General features: G+C 36.3%; 1 protein-coding gene across 1 annotated transcript in view; it reads left to right on the forward strand.

Moving 5' to 3' along the window:
- Positions 1-21553, forward strand: part of Otogl (otogelin like) — a 168859-nt gene that overhangs the window by 10732 nt on the left and 136574 nt on the right. The window contains exons 6-12 of the mRNA XM_029555761.1: positions 1619-1773; positions 5979-6100; positions 9163-9368; positions 15573-15700; positions 16006-16112; positions 20864-20970; positions 21170-21295. Of these exons, the coding sequence (XP_029411621.1) occupies positions 1619-1773; positions 5979-6100; positions 9163-9368; positions 15573-15700; positions 16006-16112; positions 20864-20970; positions 21170-21295 (951 nt within the window). The remainder of the gene's footprint in view (positions 1-1618; positions 1774-5978; positions 6101-9162; positions 9369-15572; positions 15701-16005; positions 16113-20863; positions 20971-21169; positions 21296-21553) is intronic.

A 21553-nucleotide genomic window follows, 5' to 3' on the forward strand; every position in this document is an offset into this window, starting at 1 on the left:
GGGATTATATTTATTTTAAGAAAATATTTTATTTATTATCTTTATTTTATATATATGAGTGTATTGTCTGCATGTATGTACCTTGTCATGCAATGCCCACAGAGGTTAGAAGAGGATGTTGGATCCCCTGGAACTGGAGTTACAGACAGTTGTTAGCCATCAGGTGGGTGCTGGGAATTGAACCCAAGTCCTCTGCAAGAGCAGTCAGTGCTCTTAACCGCTGAGCCATCTCTCCAGCCCCGGAGATTATTTTTCTTTTAAATACTTTTGTCTACAGTCCAAGATAGGATCTTACATTAATACTTATCTACAGATATTAATTTGCTTAACTGATATTAAGCATTTGCGGGACTGTATATGCTAGGCACCAGGAGGGCATATTTGTGAGGGCATAGCTTCCTACAACCTAGAGAAGGGAAACAATGCATAAGAGGTAAGCAATAGTTAAACTTGTGACGTGTGTGAAAGGAAAGTGCAAGATGTAAGATATGTTGTTAGGGAAGACTGTCTATAAAATGAACCATTCTGTGTCTTTTCCTGAATGGACCAAAGTTGGCCAAAGCTAATATATTTAGGTAAACATTTCAAGAAGGAGGAAAAAAAAACCACTAAGATTGCTTCTTATCTTTTGTTCTCCCCAGAGTATATAAAAAACTCAGCCACTGACTACTTAGCAAATGTTACTGGTTTCTACTATTATAAAGTGAAGCATTTAAAAAATAAAAATTGAAGGGCTGGTGTGATGGTTAAGCAGAGCCCTTGCCATAAAGCCTGATGATATGAGTTTCATTCCCAGAACTCATGCAAAGGTGGAAGGAGAGGAACAACTCCACAAAATTGTCCTTTGACACTTTTGTGTCATGGCAGCAACCCCCCCCCCATATCACATACACACAATAATTATAAAATAAATAAAAAGTAAATAAAAAGTGAAAAATGAATAGAAGGTTATCTCTAGGGAAGCATGATGATAATGGATGGAGTTGTGTGACTGAAGATGAATATTTTTCTATGTTTCGCCAGTTTGAGGTCATGATTTCCTAGGTTCCTGGAAACTGAATACGTAGCGCTTCAAGTCCCTATTTCTGGGCATGTAAACACAGAAATGTCTATATCATGTGTGCTATCGAATCAACTCTCATCAATATCCCTGGTCCTTGGGTTTTATTGGATAATTCTGAAGACAGAAATATCAGACAATATTCATTTCTAAAGGACGTGCAGGAACTAGCGCATTCTTGTGCTGCCTATGCTAGTTTGTAGGCCACTCTGTGGTAACATCTGTTTCCACTCCGGGTCATTCATGTGCTTTATCCACGTCTTCGCCTGTCGTCTTCCTTACTCTTCCTTTCACTGAACGGTCTTTTGGAAACAAAATAAGGAAGTTTCTAATGTAAGACATTTCTTCCTAGAAACTTGGAGACCTGATCTTTCTTCAAGAAGTTGGATAGTTTTGAGAGCACCTGATAATTCTATGCTAGCTATGTATTCCAGTGCCATGAACCACCCCAAAAGAAAATACTTGAATGGAAATTAGAATCACTTAACATGACTATACAGTATCAGAGATAGATGCAATTTATTTTATACTTCTAAATATAATTCTGTTTCTTTTCAGTTCCAAACATGGGCAATGGCAGAGATGGGATTTGCAAAACCTGGGGACAGTATCACTTTGAAACGTTTGATGGACTCTACTATTACTTCCCAGGAAGTTGTTCTTATATATTTGCAAAGGACTGTGGTAATTTGGAACCTCAGTACACAGTATGGGTAGGTGGTATTAGGATGTAATCAAGTTCAAAAATTACCTCTGGGAAAGGGTATATTTTAAAAGTATTATGAAAATGATGGGAAATAGACTAATTGTAGAATACCTAGGGCTCCACTCTTAATGGAATTTTCCATTTGTGCGAAGATGGCATAAAATTCTATTGAGATGATGACTGAGACATTTGCAACAGGGTTTGAATCCATGTGAGAAGGTCTTACAGGCACACATTTAGAAATGTCTATATCATGAGTGCTATTGAATCAATGCTCATCAATATCCCTGCTCCTTAGGTTTTATTGGATAATTTTGAAGAGAGAAACATCAGACAATAGTTGTATTATTCATACTTAATTCCTTCTTTATATTTTGATTGAGATGCTCGCTTGTTTTAATTTTTCAAAAATGGAACCTCTGGGCTAGGAAATACAGCTCGGTGGTAGAGTGAATGCTTAGCATGCACAAGGTTCTGGTTTTAATCCTCATCTCCAAAAGTAAATAAGGAAATAAAAATACAAAATAAAATAAAATGGCATCTTTCCTGTATGCCAGAGGTTGACACGTATGGAAGGGACAACATGAACTACGTAAATGTTAGGTAGATTAATAATGTATGATTGAAATCAGAGACTCAGTTCTTAGTTCTGTAATTCCCGGGTTCAATGAATTCTTAAGAAAAATTTCAAAATTCAGGGTGCAGAATAAATAGCACTAGCTGAAGCAGGGAAGTCAAGGACCTACCTTGTTTCCCGCCTACCATCCCTTCCTGAGTTGCTCGACATCTCAAAGCACAACCAGGGAAGCACTGCACCGTCCCATTTAAAAGCTAACTATAGCCAAAATGTTTCAGTTGTAGTGTTTTTTCCCTTCTAACTTATGTCGCAGTTCTCCAAATTTCACTGCTCTCCCCCGCCCCCCACCCAGGGTGACAGAAATATCAAAAACAGGACCCAAAACTTTGCTCTGTATTCTGGGTCTGTGGCCCATAAAGCAGTGTGGTATATTGAAAGTTAAATTTTGGACAGTAGGATAACACTGAAGTCTCTTGAGACTGGATAGTTCAGGAGGTACATCTTGAGTGCTCCCAGGGTTCTTTGTTTTTTCATTGTCCTTTACCATCTCCAACCTCCACTCTCCCGGGACTCTGGTCACTTGAACTCCTTGTTTTAAAGATTTCATCAAGACATGAGTAGCAAAAGCAGCTCTGTGTCCTTCATTTCCCAGGGCAACTGAGGTCTGGCTTCCTCAAAGTAATTGCTCTAACTTTTTGATCTTTCTTCTGGCTTTTATCTTACATTAAAATATGGTTATTTTGGGACTGGAGAGATGGCTCAGTTTAAGGGCACTACCTGCTATTGCAGAGAACCAAGGTTCAGTTCCTAGCACCCACATGGGGGCCAACAACCATTCCTAACTCCACTTCCACAGGGTCTGATGCCCTTTGCTCTCCTCCACAGGCATTCCATGACACCGGCACACATACAAACATGCAGGCAAAACACATAAAATAAAAAAATAAACAAAAATGTGATTATATTTTCAGTTTTCAAAGTTATACAATATCTGTTCACTTCTTCCTGAAGAAAATGAGGCGCCATCTTGATTATATGATTTTTGCTTAGTAACACACACACACACACAGACACACACACAGACATACACGTACACACAAACTCATACACATGCACGTAAACACATAGACATATACGAATAACCCTAGCTCTTCCCTTCTTCCATTAGTTATAATAATATTTTTGGTCAAATCAATCTGTGAATTTAATGACATTGTCACTATGCAAACAGGTTAGACCCAAGTACAGTAATTTATAATGATTTCATTTTTCTCATGCATTTTCTTAAGGTAAACAATTAGCCTATTTGTTTGTTTGTTTTCTGCATTTTCTTTACTACACTCACAGTTTTTGTTTTCCTCTAACTCTTCTTGACGCTGCACCTGTGGGTTTCCCTTCTCCCGTGGGGCATCCTCTTCCTCCACTTTTCCTTCTGCTCCCATCAGACTGGCTGCTTCTTAGGCCTCTCTACACAACACTTGGGGTTTCTTCTCGCTGTCCTGGAGAATTCTCTTCTTTTCATTCTTGTTTCTTCGATCCAAGCAAAGGTCTTGCGATCTGGGAACTTTGTTTATATTTGAGATTAGCTCTGAGCACATGGCCAGGGTTTGTAGTGATATTTTAGAGGCCTAGCCAGCCCTGCTTTTTAGACTTGCTCAAGTTCAATTCACTCTGATTTTTGAGCATTTTCATACAAGCTTTTCCCTGCTTCTCCTTAAAAAATGTTTAGATCTTTTCCTTACCTCATGGGGCTGAGATGACATGGTTAAGTGAGATTTATTTATTTATTTTCCTGTTGTACCTGAATCCTTTACAAGCCCTTCTGTTTTGGAGCAATATTCTTCTTGTTCTTCAAAACTGGGTTGTTTAGGTAGCAGAGCTCCCAAACTGAGGGATCTCTGAATTGTCTTATTGATTCTTGCCTGTTTTCCATCTTTTTGCTTTATTGATCTTCATTTTAGGAGATTTATTTTCAACTCATACATCTTCCTACCTTCTGATTATTTAATTTCTTCTAATCATTCTGTCAGTGTTCATCCATTTGTTTTTATTCTTAGAATTTTCTTTCTTTCAAAGCGTTTTATAGTGTTTTTATATATTTCATGCACTCATTTTTCTTTCCAAGATATTAATTGTACTTTTTAAATTTTATTTTTTTACTTCTCCATATTATTTTTTAATTCAGCATTTGATTATATTGAGCACTTACTATTTACCAAAACCAAAACCAAAAAACGAAAAAAGTTCTTGTTGCTTTGATTTTCTTTTTATTGTTTGTTTCTTTGATTTTTGTCTTTCATGGTATAGACTTTCTTCAAATGATAAATAATTCATGAATATTTGTTCATACTTGAGAATAAGGTTTATCTAGAAGCTGGTGGGGATCTACTGACATGTGGAGCAGGCTTGTTTGGTTGACCTGAGGTTGAGCGGTGTTCTCTGGTTTCTTTAGAGAGGTCTCCAGTATTAGTGAGTGTTTTCCCTTTGCCCCTTAACATTCCAATGGGACTGGATTCCTGGATATTGAGAGCATTTTTAGGGAACTCGTGCCTTGAGCTTTTGTACTTGTTGCCTGCTTGGCTAATAGGCTTCTAGGTCTCCCAAGTGACTTGCCCTCATCCTCCATCTCTTCCATAATTTCTCTGTCTCAGAGAAGTCTTCCTTGGCCAGGCGTCTAAAATCTCTACCTCACCAAGTCTTGACGTGTGTTACCTATCTCTCTCTTTATTTAATATTTCTCCTTAACGCTATCAAACACGAAGTATTTTATTTTTAGTTGTGTATTTTACCTCTCTCGCTATAGTGGATTACAAATTTAAGGAAGGTAGATATTTTTGTCTGTTTTATTGACAGCTGTATCCATAGAATGCATAGCAGTACTTGATACATAAGAAGTGATCAATAAAATTTATCAAATATACATTTGTATCAGTAAATTGCTACAGCCTGTAAAATCTCTTGTTATTGGTGATTTTCTTATCCCTTTTATGATTGAAAGAATTTTTGTTTATATAGTTACCTATTTTTCAGTTATTTTTTTATTTTGTTACTTATACTTTAGTTTTGGGCCCACTAAATTTAATTTTGAGGTAGGTTAGGAGAATGTAACACTCCTCTTTGCTTTTCTTTCTTTCCTTTTCTAATCTTCTTTGCTCTTTTTCCTAATAAACTAAATTCTTTTCTCCTTTAAAGGAAATAAAAAATCAATTCTGTTTTTAGATGTCACAGTCACTTTGCCAACCTATAAATTTTATTTGGTATAGAGCCCATTCAAAGGTCCCTCATGATATTATACAGGTATCAAAATATGGATATCATGATTACAAGTGTGTTTGCTTGTGACATTTGCAGTTTTTCTATCCATCTAACTTTTTCCAGTATATACCATGTAGCTTTGTAGTATTAGAATCTGACATGTAAAGGTTAAGAAGAAGTTACAGACATGTTAAAGCAATTCGTATTTCAGGAAGTTACTTCTGTTGTTGCTTCTGAGGTAAATATTTTCTCTCGAAACTTCTTACTTTGTAAAGTGTCACAGAACTCATGCTGTGGACCTGTAGACACAGTGGTTTTAGTCAGTGACGGGTCCTGCTTCGCTGCTTCTCAGGTTTCCTTCATGTTTTTCTCCCTTTAAGGTTCATAACAGCCCTAAGTGCATTGGTTCAGTGTACTTCTGTTATCGGTCTATCAGCTTATTCTTTTCAAACCAAGAGGAAATTCGAATTTATGGTCATCAAATAAAAAAGAATGGAATCAGGTAAGGTGAAAAAATGGGAAAATGAAAATGATTCCACAAATTCATTGAATTTTCAAGTATTTCACACTAGAAATGAAATCACAGAGTGCAGGAAGAGAGGACTTGTTTTTCGGCGGAACTCTCATCACCAACGCTAAACCTTCGGTAGTCAAGCAGGTTCCACTTTGCACTGCCTGTGTGTGGTACAGATAAGTTTACACAGGTTCTTAGGGGATGATCACACTCTTTTTACTGAGGAGAAACTCAAGAAGTATTTTTATGTAGCTCAACTCTGATTATTTTCACCCTCTGTCTTGAATGTTTCCTCTTTTTCTTTAAAGCTGGGCTTACAAAAATCTATTTTCTTTTGTTTTGGAAAGAATTCTGGAAGTTTGTGAGAATGAAGTTTGGGTGACACTTGAGATTTCCCATTGAGGCTTTGACAAAGGCTCAGAGCCAGTAAATAACTGTCCTTGAATAGATCAGAGCAGCCGCTGTGGCTTCCCGCCTGCTAAGAATATGACCTGAGAGTTTAGGGAAAGGATGTTTATGTGTGACAGAGATTTTTTACAGTTAGTACTAGGAATCCTGTGGAATAATCGGACTTCCAATCTAATCACAAAGAAACTCAGTTTTACACATTTCCCAGGTGAGCTATGCCAGAAAAAGTAAACTGTGGGCTGGAACAGCTTTAGTCATAGTTCAGAATTCACTATCAGGTGTTTGAACCACAGGAATATTGTCCTGTGCAATGGTGTAAGAACCCATGATGCTTTTCCTCAGTGTAGATTCGGCAAAGGGCTGGAAGGAGTCTAAAAAAGGCCTTTGGGCAAAGCCTCAGGGGAGCAACCAGGAACAGCCGCTCCATGTGTCTGGGGCTTGCTTTATTTTTTAATGTTTTGTTTATTTTTTCTTGATACAGGGTCTTGCTATGCTGACCTGCTGGCTTGATACTTGCTATGGAGCCCAGGCTAGCCTAGAACTCACAGCAATCTTCCTGTCTCAGGCCCCGAGTCCTGGGAAAACTGGCATGTACCACAGGGCCTAAATTTCTGGGCTCATTTTTCTTTATCACTTTTTATTCAAGTAAAATTGGAGGTTTTTTTTTTAAAGTTTTAGGTTTTAGTACAGATTTAATAGAGAGTAAAAGAATGGCGGAGGACATGCCCTAGAGTCTTCTTGGGGAGAGAGAGAGAGAGAGGGAGAGTGAGAGGGAGAGAGAGAGAGAGAGAGAGAGAGAGAGAGAGAGAGAGAGAGAATTTTCTTAAAAAACAGAAAAAGCTTAGTATTTGAATGAGAAAATAATGCAGTTAAGCATGTATTTCTTAGAGCCAAACTTACATGTTAATTTAGGAATTTTCATTTGGGATTTTGGGTAGGGAAACTTACATGATTATATTTTGTAAAACAGATTTCCTTCAGATAATTTTTCAAGAGTATTAAGCCTTTGTTAAATAGGGGACATAATTGATTTTAAGGGTAAAAGAGCATTTCTGTGAGGAATTCCTGGTGCATGATAGATAAAGGGTGAATGTCTTATTGTTTGGTAACGCTTGTTACGCTGATGCTTTTTTTCGGCCTAGTAAGCACTCAGGCAATGACTGAATCTCCTCAAACATGTGCAGCTCTTACCTTTCTGGATTTCAGTTCTCTGAACTGTGAAATGAGGAGTCTGGGTACAAATGAACCCCTGAATACTTTCTTAACATTCATCTATGTGTCTATGTCAGCTTACATTTTACTGTTTCCAACTGTAAACTAAAATCAAAACTCCACACACACATTTTGCCTAGAGTATGACTTAGGCTTATTGAATTTCATCTCTTTCTATCATCCCCCACCTCTATTACCATCCTTCTATGTTATAAACTTCAAGACAATCATGAATACCTAATTTTCTCTTAAAAAATGTTAAGTTAATTAAATTTACAGTGAAAGAGAGCAAATGGCTGACAGAGGAGCAAAGCACATTACCTTCACTAGAACTACCCTCCCCCTTCAGTAGAAGTGCCTCACCCAAATTAGCATCCCATTACTATAAAATACGTTTATAATTCGATACTCTGAAATCTAGTTCTTTATAAACTTGTAACATCAAACAAGTAATATTTTTCAGTTATTTCATACTGACTTTTACTGTGACACCGTCACATTTATCTTTTAATTGGAACATTTTTTAGTTAGCTAGGCCTTCATTTTCCTATTAAAAATGATCAGTTATTTTTCTATGCTCATAGCTACTCTTCTATAAATATTTATTTGTAAACAGTCTTCGTGTAAAAGGTTGCAGATATTCTGTAGCGTTTTTTTGATAGATCATTTCTTTGCTTGTTTGCTTAGTTTTATAGTTTTTGTTGGATAGAACTATGCTCTTTCTGTAACAGAAATCACTAATTTGAAATACTTGAGAGAAAGGAATGAATATATCTATGAACTGCCCATCTTGCATCACAATTTATTGTCTTATTTTTATATGACTACCTTAGTAAACATGAGCATTTCAAGTTTCTTTTATTATTAGAACCTGTTCTTTACTGCACTGTTCATGGATGTAGGGGGAACAGTGTTCTTTTGAATGATTTCTTACTTATTTATTATGCTTTATCTATGTCCATTTGTTTAGCTCTTCTTGGTTGGAAGTGAAATTAAACAAAATCAGGACTCAATGATATCTGATATTTTGGCATTGCTTGTCTGTACTTTAGAATTATTGAGCTGAAATTTTAGGTTCTTTTAATTTCATTCTTCTAAATACAAAAGGTTAATTTCCACATTTGAAAAATTATGTATAATTAGCAGGTGTGCATTTTTGGTTGGTTGTAACAACTACCAATTTGTAAGTATTAACTCTACATCAGTGTCAGGAAAGTGTCGTTTTCTTTATGTTTTAGTTTGAATATTAAATTGGTACAGAATATTGAAATTTCCTATAGAATGAAAACTTTAGGGCTCTTCCTGCACAGTTTACTCAATAACTTTGTGTAAAAATTCTTTTTAAATTATCATTTAAGTCATTTGGAGAACACAGTAATATAGTTGATCCTTGGTCACCATTCTTAACATTGTTTATTCTGTTTTTCTAGTTTAACATTGCCACAGATGATTGGTCAGGTGCTCATTGAGAAATTGGCTGACTATATACTTGTGAAAACAAACTTTGGCTTTTTGTTGGCTTGGGATGGAATATCAGGAATTTATATCAAACTGTCTGAGGAGCATAGAGGGAAATCATGTGGCCTGTGTGGAAACTATAATGGTGTTCAATCAGATGATTTTGTGATTCTGCAAGGTAAGCAAGTGCAGCAGGAAACCAATGGGTCCTTTATAGCATCTTCTTCCAGCCAATAGCTGTCACTAGCCAGAAGTAAAGAGGGGATGAAATTCCTGGCTATCATTTGTTTGTGCCAGCAATGTAAAATGGAGGTCAAGTAGGAAAACACTTTCTGGTCACTCTAAAAAACCATGAACTAGTTTATAATTGCTAAATTAAGATGTAGCACTTATTCACATAGCAAATGTTAACTGAGCATGTACTTGTATCAGGGGCTTCAGGTACAGCTGTACCTATTGCTGTAAGGAACTTGGGCTACTGCAGTGAATGAAATGAAGAAGTCCCTGTTCTTGGAATTCATAGTCCAGTGATTTAAAAACTTTTCAATCAAATGTGATTGTGACAAAAATGATTTTGTATCCGGTCTTGACAGGGATAAATTAAAAGACCGACAAATAATAATTTTGTAAAGAAAATGAATAAGAACAGGATTACACAAGTTGAATAGCAGCTTGGAAAGATTTTCATACATTTTTTTCATCATTTACTGATCTCAGTGAGTTACTAGTAATAACGTTGTTCCTGGTACCAGTGGAACTGGCTTCAAACTTTTTTCCTTTCTTACTAATTCAGAAACTGGGTCATTGAATCTTTCTGATTACATCAATCAGGAACATAATTTAACTCTGGACTTGCAGAGTAATCAGTAATAATAAAAATGTACCCTATAATTGTTTATCATAATATTTAATATGAGCATATAGCTATATTATTCCTAACTCCCACATAATCCTGTGAGATGAATAGTATTTACTTACATCAAACTGTCTGAGGATGATGAAGTCACAAGGTCATGGACCCAATATAATAAAGTTTTCAAATGATTCTGTTGAATTAGATGTTATTATGCTTAGATACAATTAGATACAATTGTTAGTAATTGCCTTTAAGCTAGAATTTGCTACAAATTATTTTTGTTTAGTATTATAAAATTATAGTAGTTCTTTATATGATGTGTTTTAAGGGATGGTAAAATAACTGTCTAGAATACATACTCTGAGAGTCAAAATATGGGATTCAAAATCTGCTTTACTATTTATTACATTTTATAAGTTTAATGATATGATGACACTATTTTCAGGTTAAAAAGATTAAGTGAGGGGGCTGGAGAGATGGCTCAGTGGTTAAGAACACTGACTGTTCTTGCAGAAGACCCAGGTTTGAATACAGCACCCACGTGGCAGCTAACAACTGTCTGTAACTCCAGTTCCAGGGGATCCAACACCGACAGCCTCTTCTGTCCTCTGCGGGCATTGCACGACATGGATGCACTTACCTACATGCAGGCAATACACACATACACATAAAATAAAAATAATAAATAAAATAAGGTAAAAAAAGATTAGATAAGACAATCCATGTAAATGTGTAGAGTACCCAGAATATAGATACTACTCAATTCACTTTAATTTATAATAATCTCTAAGTATTTTTCGGTAAGCATATAATAGAGCTGAAATACTGCTTTGTATAGTTTTAAGAAGCCTTTATTAAAATGCAAACATTTTCCCATGAAAGATGGACAATGTACTATCAGGACTAGTTTATGAAGAACTAAATTAGAGAGCTTGGCTCCAAGGAGTCAATTTCCTCATAAGTAGGATGGAGATAGTAGTAACGACTCTCAATACCTCTCAGTCTGTAAATATCTAATGAGAAAATGTAAATGAAGGTGCTCAAAAGTTTGTGAAAAGAGTACAGTATTGAAACCATCATGAAGTGGTACTTCGCATCCAACTGGAGATAGAGAATGAGAGGGCTCACAAGTTTGGAATTTTGAAACTGTGTTAGGAAGAAGTGTTTGGGACTTAGGCAGAATCAGTCAGATGGCAATTGCTGCTTTCTTTTACTTCTGTGTCAAAGCTTCATGAGAAACACAACACTCAGTGCAGCCTCAGTGTTAGAGTTGGGCAAGATTTCTTTGAGCAATTTCCACCAGGACACCCAGGGAACCTGATGTGGACGTGAGGATAGAAAAAAGGCATCTGCTCTTGTTAAACGCAGGGGGGCTGATTATGACCTGTGTGAAGGTGCGGGCTGAATCAGATAATCTGGAACATAGAGTGGTTGATGAAAGTGAGGTAAGTGGGAGAAGCAAGTGAAAGGCTGCTGGAGAATCAGCAGTAGGGGAGACTTGCAAAAGGCTGAACTGAATTATGTCTGAACTGTCAGTAAAGAAAAATGACTCTTGAAAGTATGTGAGAGAAACCCAAGGAAAGACCATTAGCTTCTTCCCAATTTATACATAATGCAAGGCAGAATAACTTTAAAAAATCCAATTTAAAACAACATGTGGGGATTTAAAAAGAAACTGCTGGGGCTGGAGAGGTGGTTCAATGGTTAAGAGCATTGACTGCTCTTGCAGAGGACCTGGGTTTGGATCCCAGCACCCACATGTCAGATAACAACTCCAGTTCCAGGGGATCTGATACCCTCTTCTGACCTCTGTGGGCATTGCTCACGATACAGGCAGGTGTACACTTACATAAATTCAGGCAATACGTTCATACACATAAAAAAAGAAAAAAAAAACAAAGAAAGAAACTGCCCTTCTATTTCTTCCCATATTGTAAAAATACAATAAAATTTCCAGAGCAATATCATCTTTGTTTCTAAGATATCCAGTATTTTCTTGAAACAGCCTGTGCTTTCCTGATCAGACCAAGAGTTGGATAATTTTAATAATATTGAATATGCAGCTTCCTAAAAGTGATTAAAACCATATTTCTCTTTGCATTTCTACTTATCCTTCAGGGGTGACTTCACAAAGAAATGAGACTTCAGAATTTCTGTACAAGGAGGACAATTTTAATTTGTTGTCTAGTTGAAAGTTCTGTTTTCATAATTCATATCTGGGTCTCACTTTGTGCCAACACTAAGTTCCTCTCATTTTCCCAGACATGATAATTAATATGCCTCTTCTTCACTATCAAAAGTGAATGCCCCAACATGATCAGTAAATTATTTTAACTACAGCATCTTTCATTGTCAGCATTGCAATTTTAATTTAGTTTACTTTGATAGATATGCATTTAAAATATTGTAATTAGCTACCAGTATGACTCTTTTCTTAATACAATGTAATAAAAACAGTTAAATGTTTGTTTCAAAAGTTTGTCCAGACTGTTTTATAAGACTAAAATGTTGAAATAAATGAGACTTGGGGAGATATTTTTGCTCTTCAAGCTTTAAAATTTAATATTTTCAGATGAGAGTGGTGGTATACACCTTTAAATTTCCACACTAGGGAGGCAGAGGCAAGTGGATCTCTGTAAGTTCAAGGCCAGCTTGGTATATATAGCAAGTTTCAGGCCAGTTAAGATCACATAGTGGGACCCCGTTTCCCCCAAAAGCATATATATATATATATATTTATATTATATCATATATATGAAACATGGCTATAACATTACTTAAAAAGAACAACAGCTTTTCAACTTTTAAATAAGAACTTTAGAGTAGAGCATGTTCACTGTGTAACATTTCTAAAAATACTGGAGACTACAAAGTAGTCTAGACAAATTTAAAAAAAAGATCAAAAATATAATTTAATAAATATTGAAAATTCCCCTTATTTTTTTATTCATGTATTCAATATATTTTGAGCAAGAGCTATACATTAGAAACTGAACTGAGGATACAGGAAAAAAAATAAATAGCAAAGGCAATCTCTCATTGTTTTAGAAGATAAAAAGACAAATTAAAATATAATCTTTGTGAAAAATAATACCCTTGAAAGTGGGAAATGAGATAAGAGCAATAAAACAACACAGGTTGGCATTAATCTAGAAGTTATTTCTCGGGAGGTCACATTAAGAAGGAAGTCCTAGATGAAATAGGAGAAGAAACAGGAAAGAATGTTCTTTAAAAATTATTGATTTTTCTACTAGGGTCGAACCCAGGACCTTGTATATGTTAGACAAGAGCTATGATACTGAGCTACAGCCCAACTGTATTAACTTAGTTTTGAGACAGAGTCTCACTAAGTTGCCAGGCTGACCTTGAGCTTAGTCTGTAGCCAGGGGATGCCTTGATCTTGAGATCTTCCTGCCTAAGCATCTGAGAAGAGTGGTTTTGACAGAAGAAGAGAGCAAGAATGCTGAGGTGGAAATGCACTTAGGTGTCTGAAGAGCAGCCAAAAGCCCAGTTGACTGGAGAAGGCTGTGCAAGATCTGGTGTGAGAGCCTGAGAATAAATGTGGGTGGGGAAGGGCGTATAGGAGGGCAGATGCAGGCCATGGGCGGTCTTCCAGGCTACTAGAAAGTTTGGGATTTTACACAAGGAGAGCAAAGCATTCTTGTAAGATAATGAATTGAAGTAGCCTTCCCAGTGTTTGTTAGTAGCCCACAGACATTACCTTCCTGTCTTCAAAGTAGTCAAGGAGAGTGGTAAAACATTGTACTTGACATTTTGTATTCAATGGTGAAGTAATTGGCACCAGTGACCAAATCTAGAGAACCCAAAACTCTGTTCTGAACTCTTTGTCTTAGACGGAACTTTGAGATATCATTTTGCTTGCTTTTGTCACTTCCAAGGGATTTGAGATTCAGCCTTCATCTGAATGAGGAGTAGGATAAGTTTCCATATAGGTCCTGAATTTATTAAAAGGCTAGGTGATGAGTCAATTTAAACCCAACTTGTCACTTAGTCAGGACTGCTTACCACCAAATTGTTGGCTCATACGTGAGCTCCTAACTCTTGCTTTTGAATATTACTTGGATTTTGGGTCAGCTTAGGCTTTTTAGTTAGTACTGGGCTCTTTTTAATTTTTTAAATTATTCATTTATTTATTTTATATTTTATTTATTATTTTTATTTTATGTGCATCCATATATTGTCTGTGTATAGATGAGTGCACTCCTGTCATGAAATGCCAGCAGAGGATAGAAGAGGTTGTCAGATCCCCTGGAACTGGAGTTACTGACAGTTGTTAGCTGCCATATGGGTGCTGGGATTAGAACCCGGGTCTTCAACAACCAGTGTTCTTAACTGCTGAGCCATCTCTCCAATCCCTATTTTTAATTCTTAGGCACAGTCTCCTTGTAGCCCAGATGGTCAGAACTTACAATGTAGACCTGGCTTTCCATGATCTCACAGAGATTTGCCTGCCTCTGCCTCTGGAGTTCTGGGATTAAGAGGCATGCACCACCATGCTAGGCTAACACTGGACTCTTAAAAATATGTTTCAGTCTACAGGTTATCATATTTATACAAAATATACTCATCTCTTAGGATTGTTTTCCTTAGGTTCTTTTTTAGTCTTTCATTGCTTATATTAATGTTTTCTGAAATGTCTTTATGGGCTCAATAAATTTTTTATTGTTTGCTTTCAATTGAAACTTTTAATTGTATGTGTATATGTCTGTGTGAATGTGTTCATTTATATGTGTGTGCAGAAGCATGTGCATGTGTATGTGTGTGTGTGTGTGTGTGTGTACGCGCACACACACTTATGTGTTACTTACATGTGGAAGCCAGAGGGCAGCTTTGGGTGTCATCCTCAGGTCCATGATCCTGAAACAGGGTCTCTTACTGACCTGGAGCTCACCAACTAGGCTACAGCAGCTTGCCAGTGAGCCTCAGAGATCTGCTTGTCTCTGCCTCAGCAATGGAATTACAAGCGGGCACCTCCATGTTCGGCATTTTTGTATAGTTGAGGTGATCAAATTCACATCCTCTTGCTTATGCAGCAAGAAATTGCTGACAGACATGTCTCTCCAGTCCTGGAAGGGCAATTTTAGTAAGGTTCTGACTAATGTAAAATATGATGAGAGATGCCTGGAAAAAAATCTTCTACTTTATTTATTTATTTATTTATTTATTTATTTATTTTTATTTATTTATACCTGTACCTGTTTTTCTCCTCTAAGACAACTGAATGCTAGTTAGTTAATATTTCTGGTTACACATGCTTTAAGTACTTTGCCATTACATTTCAACAGTTTTTTTTTTTCCTCTAGTGGTACTGACTTTTATTTGGTACCTGTACTATGTTCCATTTATTTTTAATGTGTTAAAGTAATGTCATATCTTGGTATCACATTGATAATTATAACTTTATTGAGTTTAACTTTTTGAACAGAGGGTTAATGTTGATTAACATTGTCTGTTTGTGGAAAATGATACTGTCACACCTATTTGTGTGTATGTTTGTCTGCAAAGAGGACTACACAGAGGACATTGCTATGTTTGCAAATAGCTGGGTGGTGCAAACTCCAGATGACACCAAATGTGTACCCACTCCCTCCAATTTTCCAAACCCATGTTCCAGTGGAATGCCAGCATTTGAGGTAAAATTTCTAAGAAATTTTGAGCATGTTGGACTTAATATACATATGCACATTTAACATTAAGCACTTCTTTGTGAAAATACAAAATAACTAAATTATTAAATCCAGATCATGTAATTGCAATGGGGAATGACTTTAAGCTTAGTTCAGAAATAGTGGATATAATAATTTATAAACTTAGTAACTCATCATGAAAATATCCTGGTAAGAACAAAAAGTTCTCAAATAGTTAAGTACAAAGTGGAAATGAGCAGTCACATATACACATGAATTTGTTCTGGTGACTGACATCTGTTTTTGCACAGGCGATCTTCTTCAAGTGCCAGATACTATTGCAGTTTCCTTTCCTCAGCTGCCATGAATACATCGACCCATATTTATATATTGCCAGCTGTGTTAATGATCTTTGCAAGTAAGTGAAATAATTAGTATTTGTCATAAATTTTTTATGCAAAAAAGAGCAAACTGTATTTCTGAGGCTTAGCCATTTCAGTAGCTTTGAAAATGCATTTCTAAATGTAAAACATAAGCTGTACTAACAGCTATTTATTAACAGTTGTCTGTGTAACAGGCATCATCAGATGTTTTACATAGCATTATGAACAGAGTCCAGTGATTCTTAGACATTTGTCTACTGATCTTTTTGTGATTCTGGAGATGTCTGCAGAAAATTCTTTAAAACTATGTTTAAAAGTCACAAAATAAAAAAATAAGATTGTAAAAGAAACTAATGAAAGTCATCAAAATAGTGAAAAACGGGTTTCTAGCATACATGTGTGCTTTTAGATATATAATATATACCTTATATATGCATTATGTATATTTCATTTTCATAGCTATTGAAATTTGACAGAAAGGAGTATAAACAATCATTTGCAATGTCTGCTACAACTGAATGGGGAATGAAAGTGAGAATATATGAAAAATAACCTTGAGACATGTTGTTGAAAAAAACCACAGATTGCTAAGAACATTTTGATTTGTTTGTACAATCAAAGGAAATGCTGTACATTTCAATTAGAGATCACTAGAAATAAGCGTTTAATAGTTTTTCTACCCATGGTCACAGATTGCTGTGTGCTGCCCCAGGTTAACACCACCTGGAATGGGAAGCTGCCTAGGCAACAAATTAATCATACTCTGCTCATCATAAAATTTATGATAAAACCCATTGTTGAAGTAGGTTTTAATTTTGTTTTTGTAATTACCAAGAATATGTAATTAGACATCTTGAAGTTTCAAGAACAGCTTAGGGATTTTAGTATATTTTATGAGTTTCAAGAAACAATTGAATATTTTTGGTTTTGGTTGTGTAAAGTTATTTGAGTCTTCGGTAGCTTGTTAAGATTTTTACATTTATCAAAGGTGAGACCAAAGAAAGAAGGTTGAAGGAGTATTGAAATTACGTTACCTATACTCTTCTTTAGATACACTATTTATTATAAAAGCATATTGAATGTAATGCTGTTTTCCAAATAATAAACAGATTTATCTGCTAACTTAGAGTAGAGTGCAGTCGTACTTTGATTTATATGCACAGCTTCCTAGTTTCAGGGATTCCTGAACAAGTGTACAAGGCAAGATTCAAATTTTCTTGTCTTCTGCCTAAAATAGTGGGTAGTGACATTACCGTGTATTAAAAAAAAACTTTGAAAAATGGTAGCCCAAAGGACTCACAGACAGTAACCCAGAATAAAGCTGGGAAAATGAACAGCAGACCCCAATCTTATCTAAAGGAATATTGACAACTGATTGCTGCTAGATGAGGAAGAGCTGATCTTCCTAAAACAAGGATCTCTAGAAAGGCTGACTAGATTCAGCAGATGGACAAGCACTGGGGAATGGCTGGGGCCCCGACAACGCAGTGGACAGTAACAGGGATGGCAGAGTATATGGGCTCCAGTGTGGGGGCTTATGGGAGGGTGCCATTTGGGAAGTGGGTATACAGATGAATAAGATTGTGAGGGATGTTCTGTATGAGATGCACACACAAAAAAATCAACAAATTAAAAAGAAAAGACTTTTAAAAATGCTATATCTTTGTACTTTGCCTCAATTTTTTTTCTTTGATGGTTCCCAAAGTAAGGGTCTGGCCCTTACTCCCCCATTTACACAGAATTAAAAAATTACTCTTTCCCTAGAGTGCTGTGCATTGTCCAGAAGTCTTCTCAGTTGCTTTGACATTGGTGTCTTTGACACCAATTTCTTCTGTAGGCTGAGATGAAGTATCATTTAGTAGATTCAAGAAAATCATCTTTTATTTATTAATTTAGGATATTATTTGGCTGTGTAAATAGCCAAAATAACAGTGGATTGGCCTAAATTGGATGTTGATACTTCTCTCATTTAAAAGAACAATCTGGTAATTTCTCTTGGATTGATATCACGGCCTTGTTCCATAAGCTCCTTGTTCCATACCGCAGTGCCTCTGCAGCAATCATGTTGACACACCATGAACCTCATTATTCTCAGTTTCAAGGACCAAACTCGTTCACCACCATCATGTTCCCATGTTAGCTGTCAGAAAGCGAGGCATTTTTGACCTGAAAGAGTCACATATACTCTCATTCTCAACATTTTGGGTGAGAATTTAGAAATGTGGTTCTTTCTAGAAACAAGGAAAGTTAGTTGTTGGAAATGCATCTATTTAGGATATATGCAATGTACTTGTACTATACTGAAAAGAAGAGGGAACTAGAGAGAAACCAGTCTCTCCCACATCTACTTCGTGCGAAATTTCATCAATGAGAAGTTCACACTGTAAATCTTTTGAAATTCCAGTTTTGCTTTTTCTATAACAAATGAAACAGTAGGATAAAGTATTACCTCATGCTGGTTGTAATTAGCTCAATCCTTAAGAGGTGTATTTGAGGTGGAAATACTAGTTTAGGGGCAGAGCAGGTAGGTGATATCAGAAGGGTATCATTATTGAGCTAAGTGGACATTGACAAAGCAGAAGTGGAAGCTCTGAGAAGTAGCCTTCAGTTCTGTAAGTGTTTCATTCAGGACTACACCTTCTTGCCATTCTTCTTTGGTTCAATAGGAAATTAATGCTTCTCTTCATTTTCTGTATTTTAGAACTGAATCAGAAAGAGCTTGTACCCTTAGAATGAACAGGTGATTTGGCTGAACACACATTAATTTCCTGCTTCAATTATGACGCATACTGAATTTGACTCACCATCTATCTTTTGTGCATCTATTCCGAGCTGAGCTGTGTCACACCTGAAGATACACAAACACTGTTGACATAGTTTCTGCCCTGCAAACTCATATTCTAGTGGGGCAGAGAAGCAGGTCCCCAGAGATGGCACAGTCCTTTGCACAACTTGTAATGGATGTGCAGACATTAAGGAGTGTATCCAAGACTACACAGAGCAGCTAGCATTTGAATTGGAACAATACATTCCTTGCAATTATGCTTTCCTCATTTTGCTTGTAAGAATGTCAAACTTGGCAGCAAAGAGATGACTTTAGTTTTGGCATGTCACACTCAATTGGATTAGAAACAACGATTATCTATTGCTCATTTTCCTCATTAAAGTTAACATCCAATATGGAAGATAAGCTCATTTCCTCTCAGCAATTTAGTTAGGATAATAATTTCTTTCCTGCCCAAATGCAATTTTTTTTTTCATAAGATGCCATAAGATGGAGTGTCTAGCATGGCTCTTAGAGCAACATGGACAATAGTAAATGACAGATATTTGAGTAGTCATTGCATTGGACTGGCAAGCCAAAAATTACTTTCTGTGCTAAGTTTCAAAAGCACCATTAGTTGTAGGTAACATGCACATATTTTAAAGTAAACCATGAACTTAATGTCTTTTCCAGAAACGCAACAACTTTTGACCTATATCATTTTTCAGAAAGACTTTCCTTGTTTGTAGTTTTAGATTTTTCTGAGCTTCTGAAGTTTATCCGCCCGGGTCCCTTTTCCCTTCCAAAGCTCAGTTAATTGGACTAGATAAACTGCTCGGCTCCAATTACAGTAGCTCAGGATAAGGGCAATTTGAGAAGGTGGTTTTTACTACAGAGATGGTGAAAATGTTAAGAGTCACAAAATGGAGCATTCTTAAGGTCATTATCTGTTAAGATATTTAACTATTCAATCTTGAGGATGGATTGAGCTGAAAACCAAGCCTACTACCTTGTTATAAATCTGTTTATTTTGAAGGCACCTTGTTAATCTGCTTTGGGCACTGGCAGATCTCATAAGAAATTATTGTTTGGAGAGCTTCTAAAGTGATCACCAGAAAATAACTAGAGAATGTTTAATTGTGGCAATGTTATAAAAGTGCCTAGTTTTTGTGAAAGAGCTCAAAGACTGTGTTTTAAATCATAAGTTAAATGTTATTTATTCAGTCTTTCAAAAATGTTTTGTATTCTGCAAAGCAACTGTGGTACTCGTGAGTGCTGCAGATCATTGGACATTCAGAACATGGTGTTTTCAAGTAATGTTCTTACTTGATGTTTTTGTTGAAGCATAATTTTATGTTTTAATATGATTTAATTAAAATTATTTTATTTATTATTTTTATTTTATGTGAATGAGTGTATTGCCTGCGTGCATATAAGTGTACTCATTCATGCAGTGCCCATGAAGGTCAGAAGAGGGCATCAGATTCCCTTGGAATTGGGGTTATGGACAGCTGTTAGCCATTATGTGGGTGGTGAGAATTGAACTCGGATCCTCTGCAAGAGCAATCAATGTTCTTAACCACTGAGCCAACTTTCTAGCCCCAATATGATTTAAATTTTATATGAACTTGATGATTATTAAATTTTAAAGGGTCTGGGAAGCTTTGTGTGAGAGCAAAAAAAATACACGCAAGGGTTTTTTAATTAAGATATATTTTTCATTGTAATTTTTCCTTGACTCAGAAAAAATGGTCAAATTGTTGAAAGGCTTTGATAAAGATGTTATACTAAATTTAGGTAGTCTTATTCAGCTAGGATCCCTTGTATGTGTGTTTTTGACATTGTTGTCTCTAATTAGGCATATTATGAAAGACATGCATACTGACATCAACTAATATTATAATGTTCACTAGGCACTCATCATTTTGAGGACCCAGCAGCTTTAAGGCAGAATTTCTGTCTGTGATTCTGTTTGTGTGATCTGTTTATGTGATCCTGGCTGTTTTTTGTTTTTCTTTTTAGAACTGATGATGATGAAACCTATTGCCGAGCAGCCACTGAGTACGCTAGAGCCTGCTCTCACGCAGGCTTCCCTATTCAAGACTGGAGGGACGACTTTCCAGCATGCAGTATGTTTTCAGTTTTCAAGCCATGTGCATTTCTGCTACTTTTAGTCTTGCCCTAGAATTGTTTACACCAGTACTCAAAATTAATAACTTACAAGTGTTTTAAAATTAATATTACATTTGTGAATTTGCAAGTTTTCTAAATATTGTAAGTTCTTTGAAAGAGGAAAGAAAGAACGGACTCACTGTCTGCTCATTGCAGCTGATAAATGTGATGATAGCTTTGTGCACCGAGATTGCATCAGTTGTTGCCCACCGAGCTGCACATTTGAGAAACAGTGTCTTGGGAGCAATCTTCATTGTCTTGATGGATGCTACTGTGCAGATGGTAAGTATCTTATGAAGAAACTGTGTCTGAGCCAGGTTTGGTGGCCCACACCTTTCACTGTCTGCTCATTGCAGCTGATAAATGTGATGATAGCTTTGTGCACCGAGATTGCATCAGTTGTTGCCCACCGAGCTGCACATTTGAGAAACAGTGTCTTGGGAGCAATCTTCATTGTCTTGATGGATGCTACTGTGCAGATGGTAAGTATCTTATGAAGAAACTGTGTCTGAGCCAGGTTTGGTGGCCCACACCTTTTTT

This window comes from Nannospalax galili, unplaced genomic scaffold (assembly GCF_000622305.1).
Source record: "Nannospalax galili isolate Female #2095 unplaced genomic scaffold, S.galili_v1.0 scaffold390, whole genome shotgun sequence".
NCBI classification, from domain to species: Eukaryota; Metazoa; Chordata; class Mammalia; order Rodentia; family Spalacidae; genus Nannospalax; species Nannospalax galili.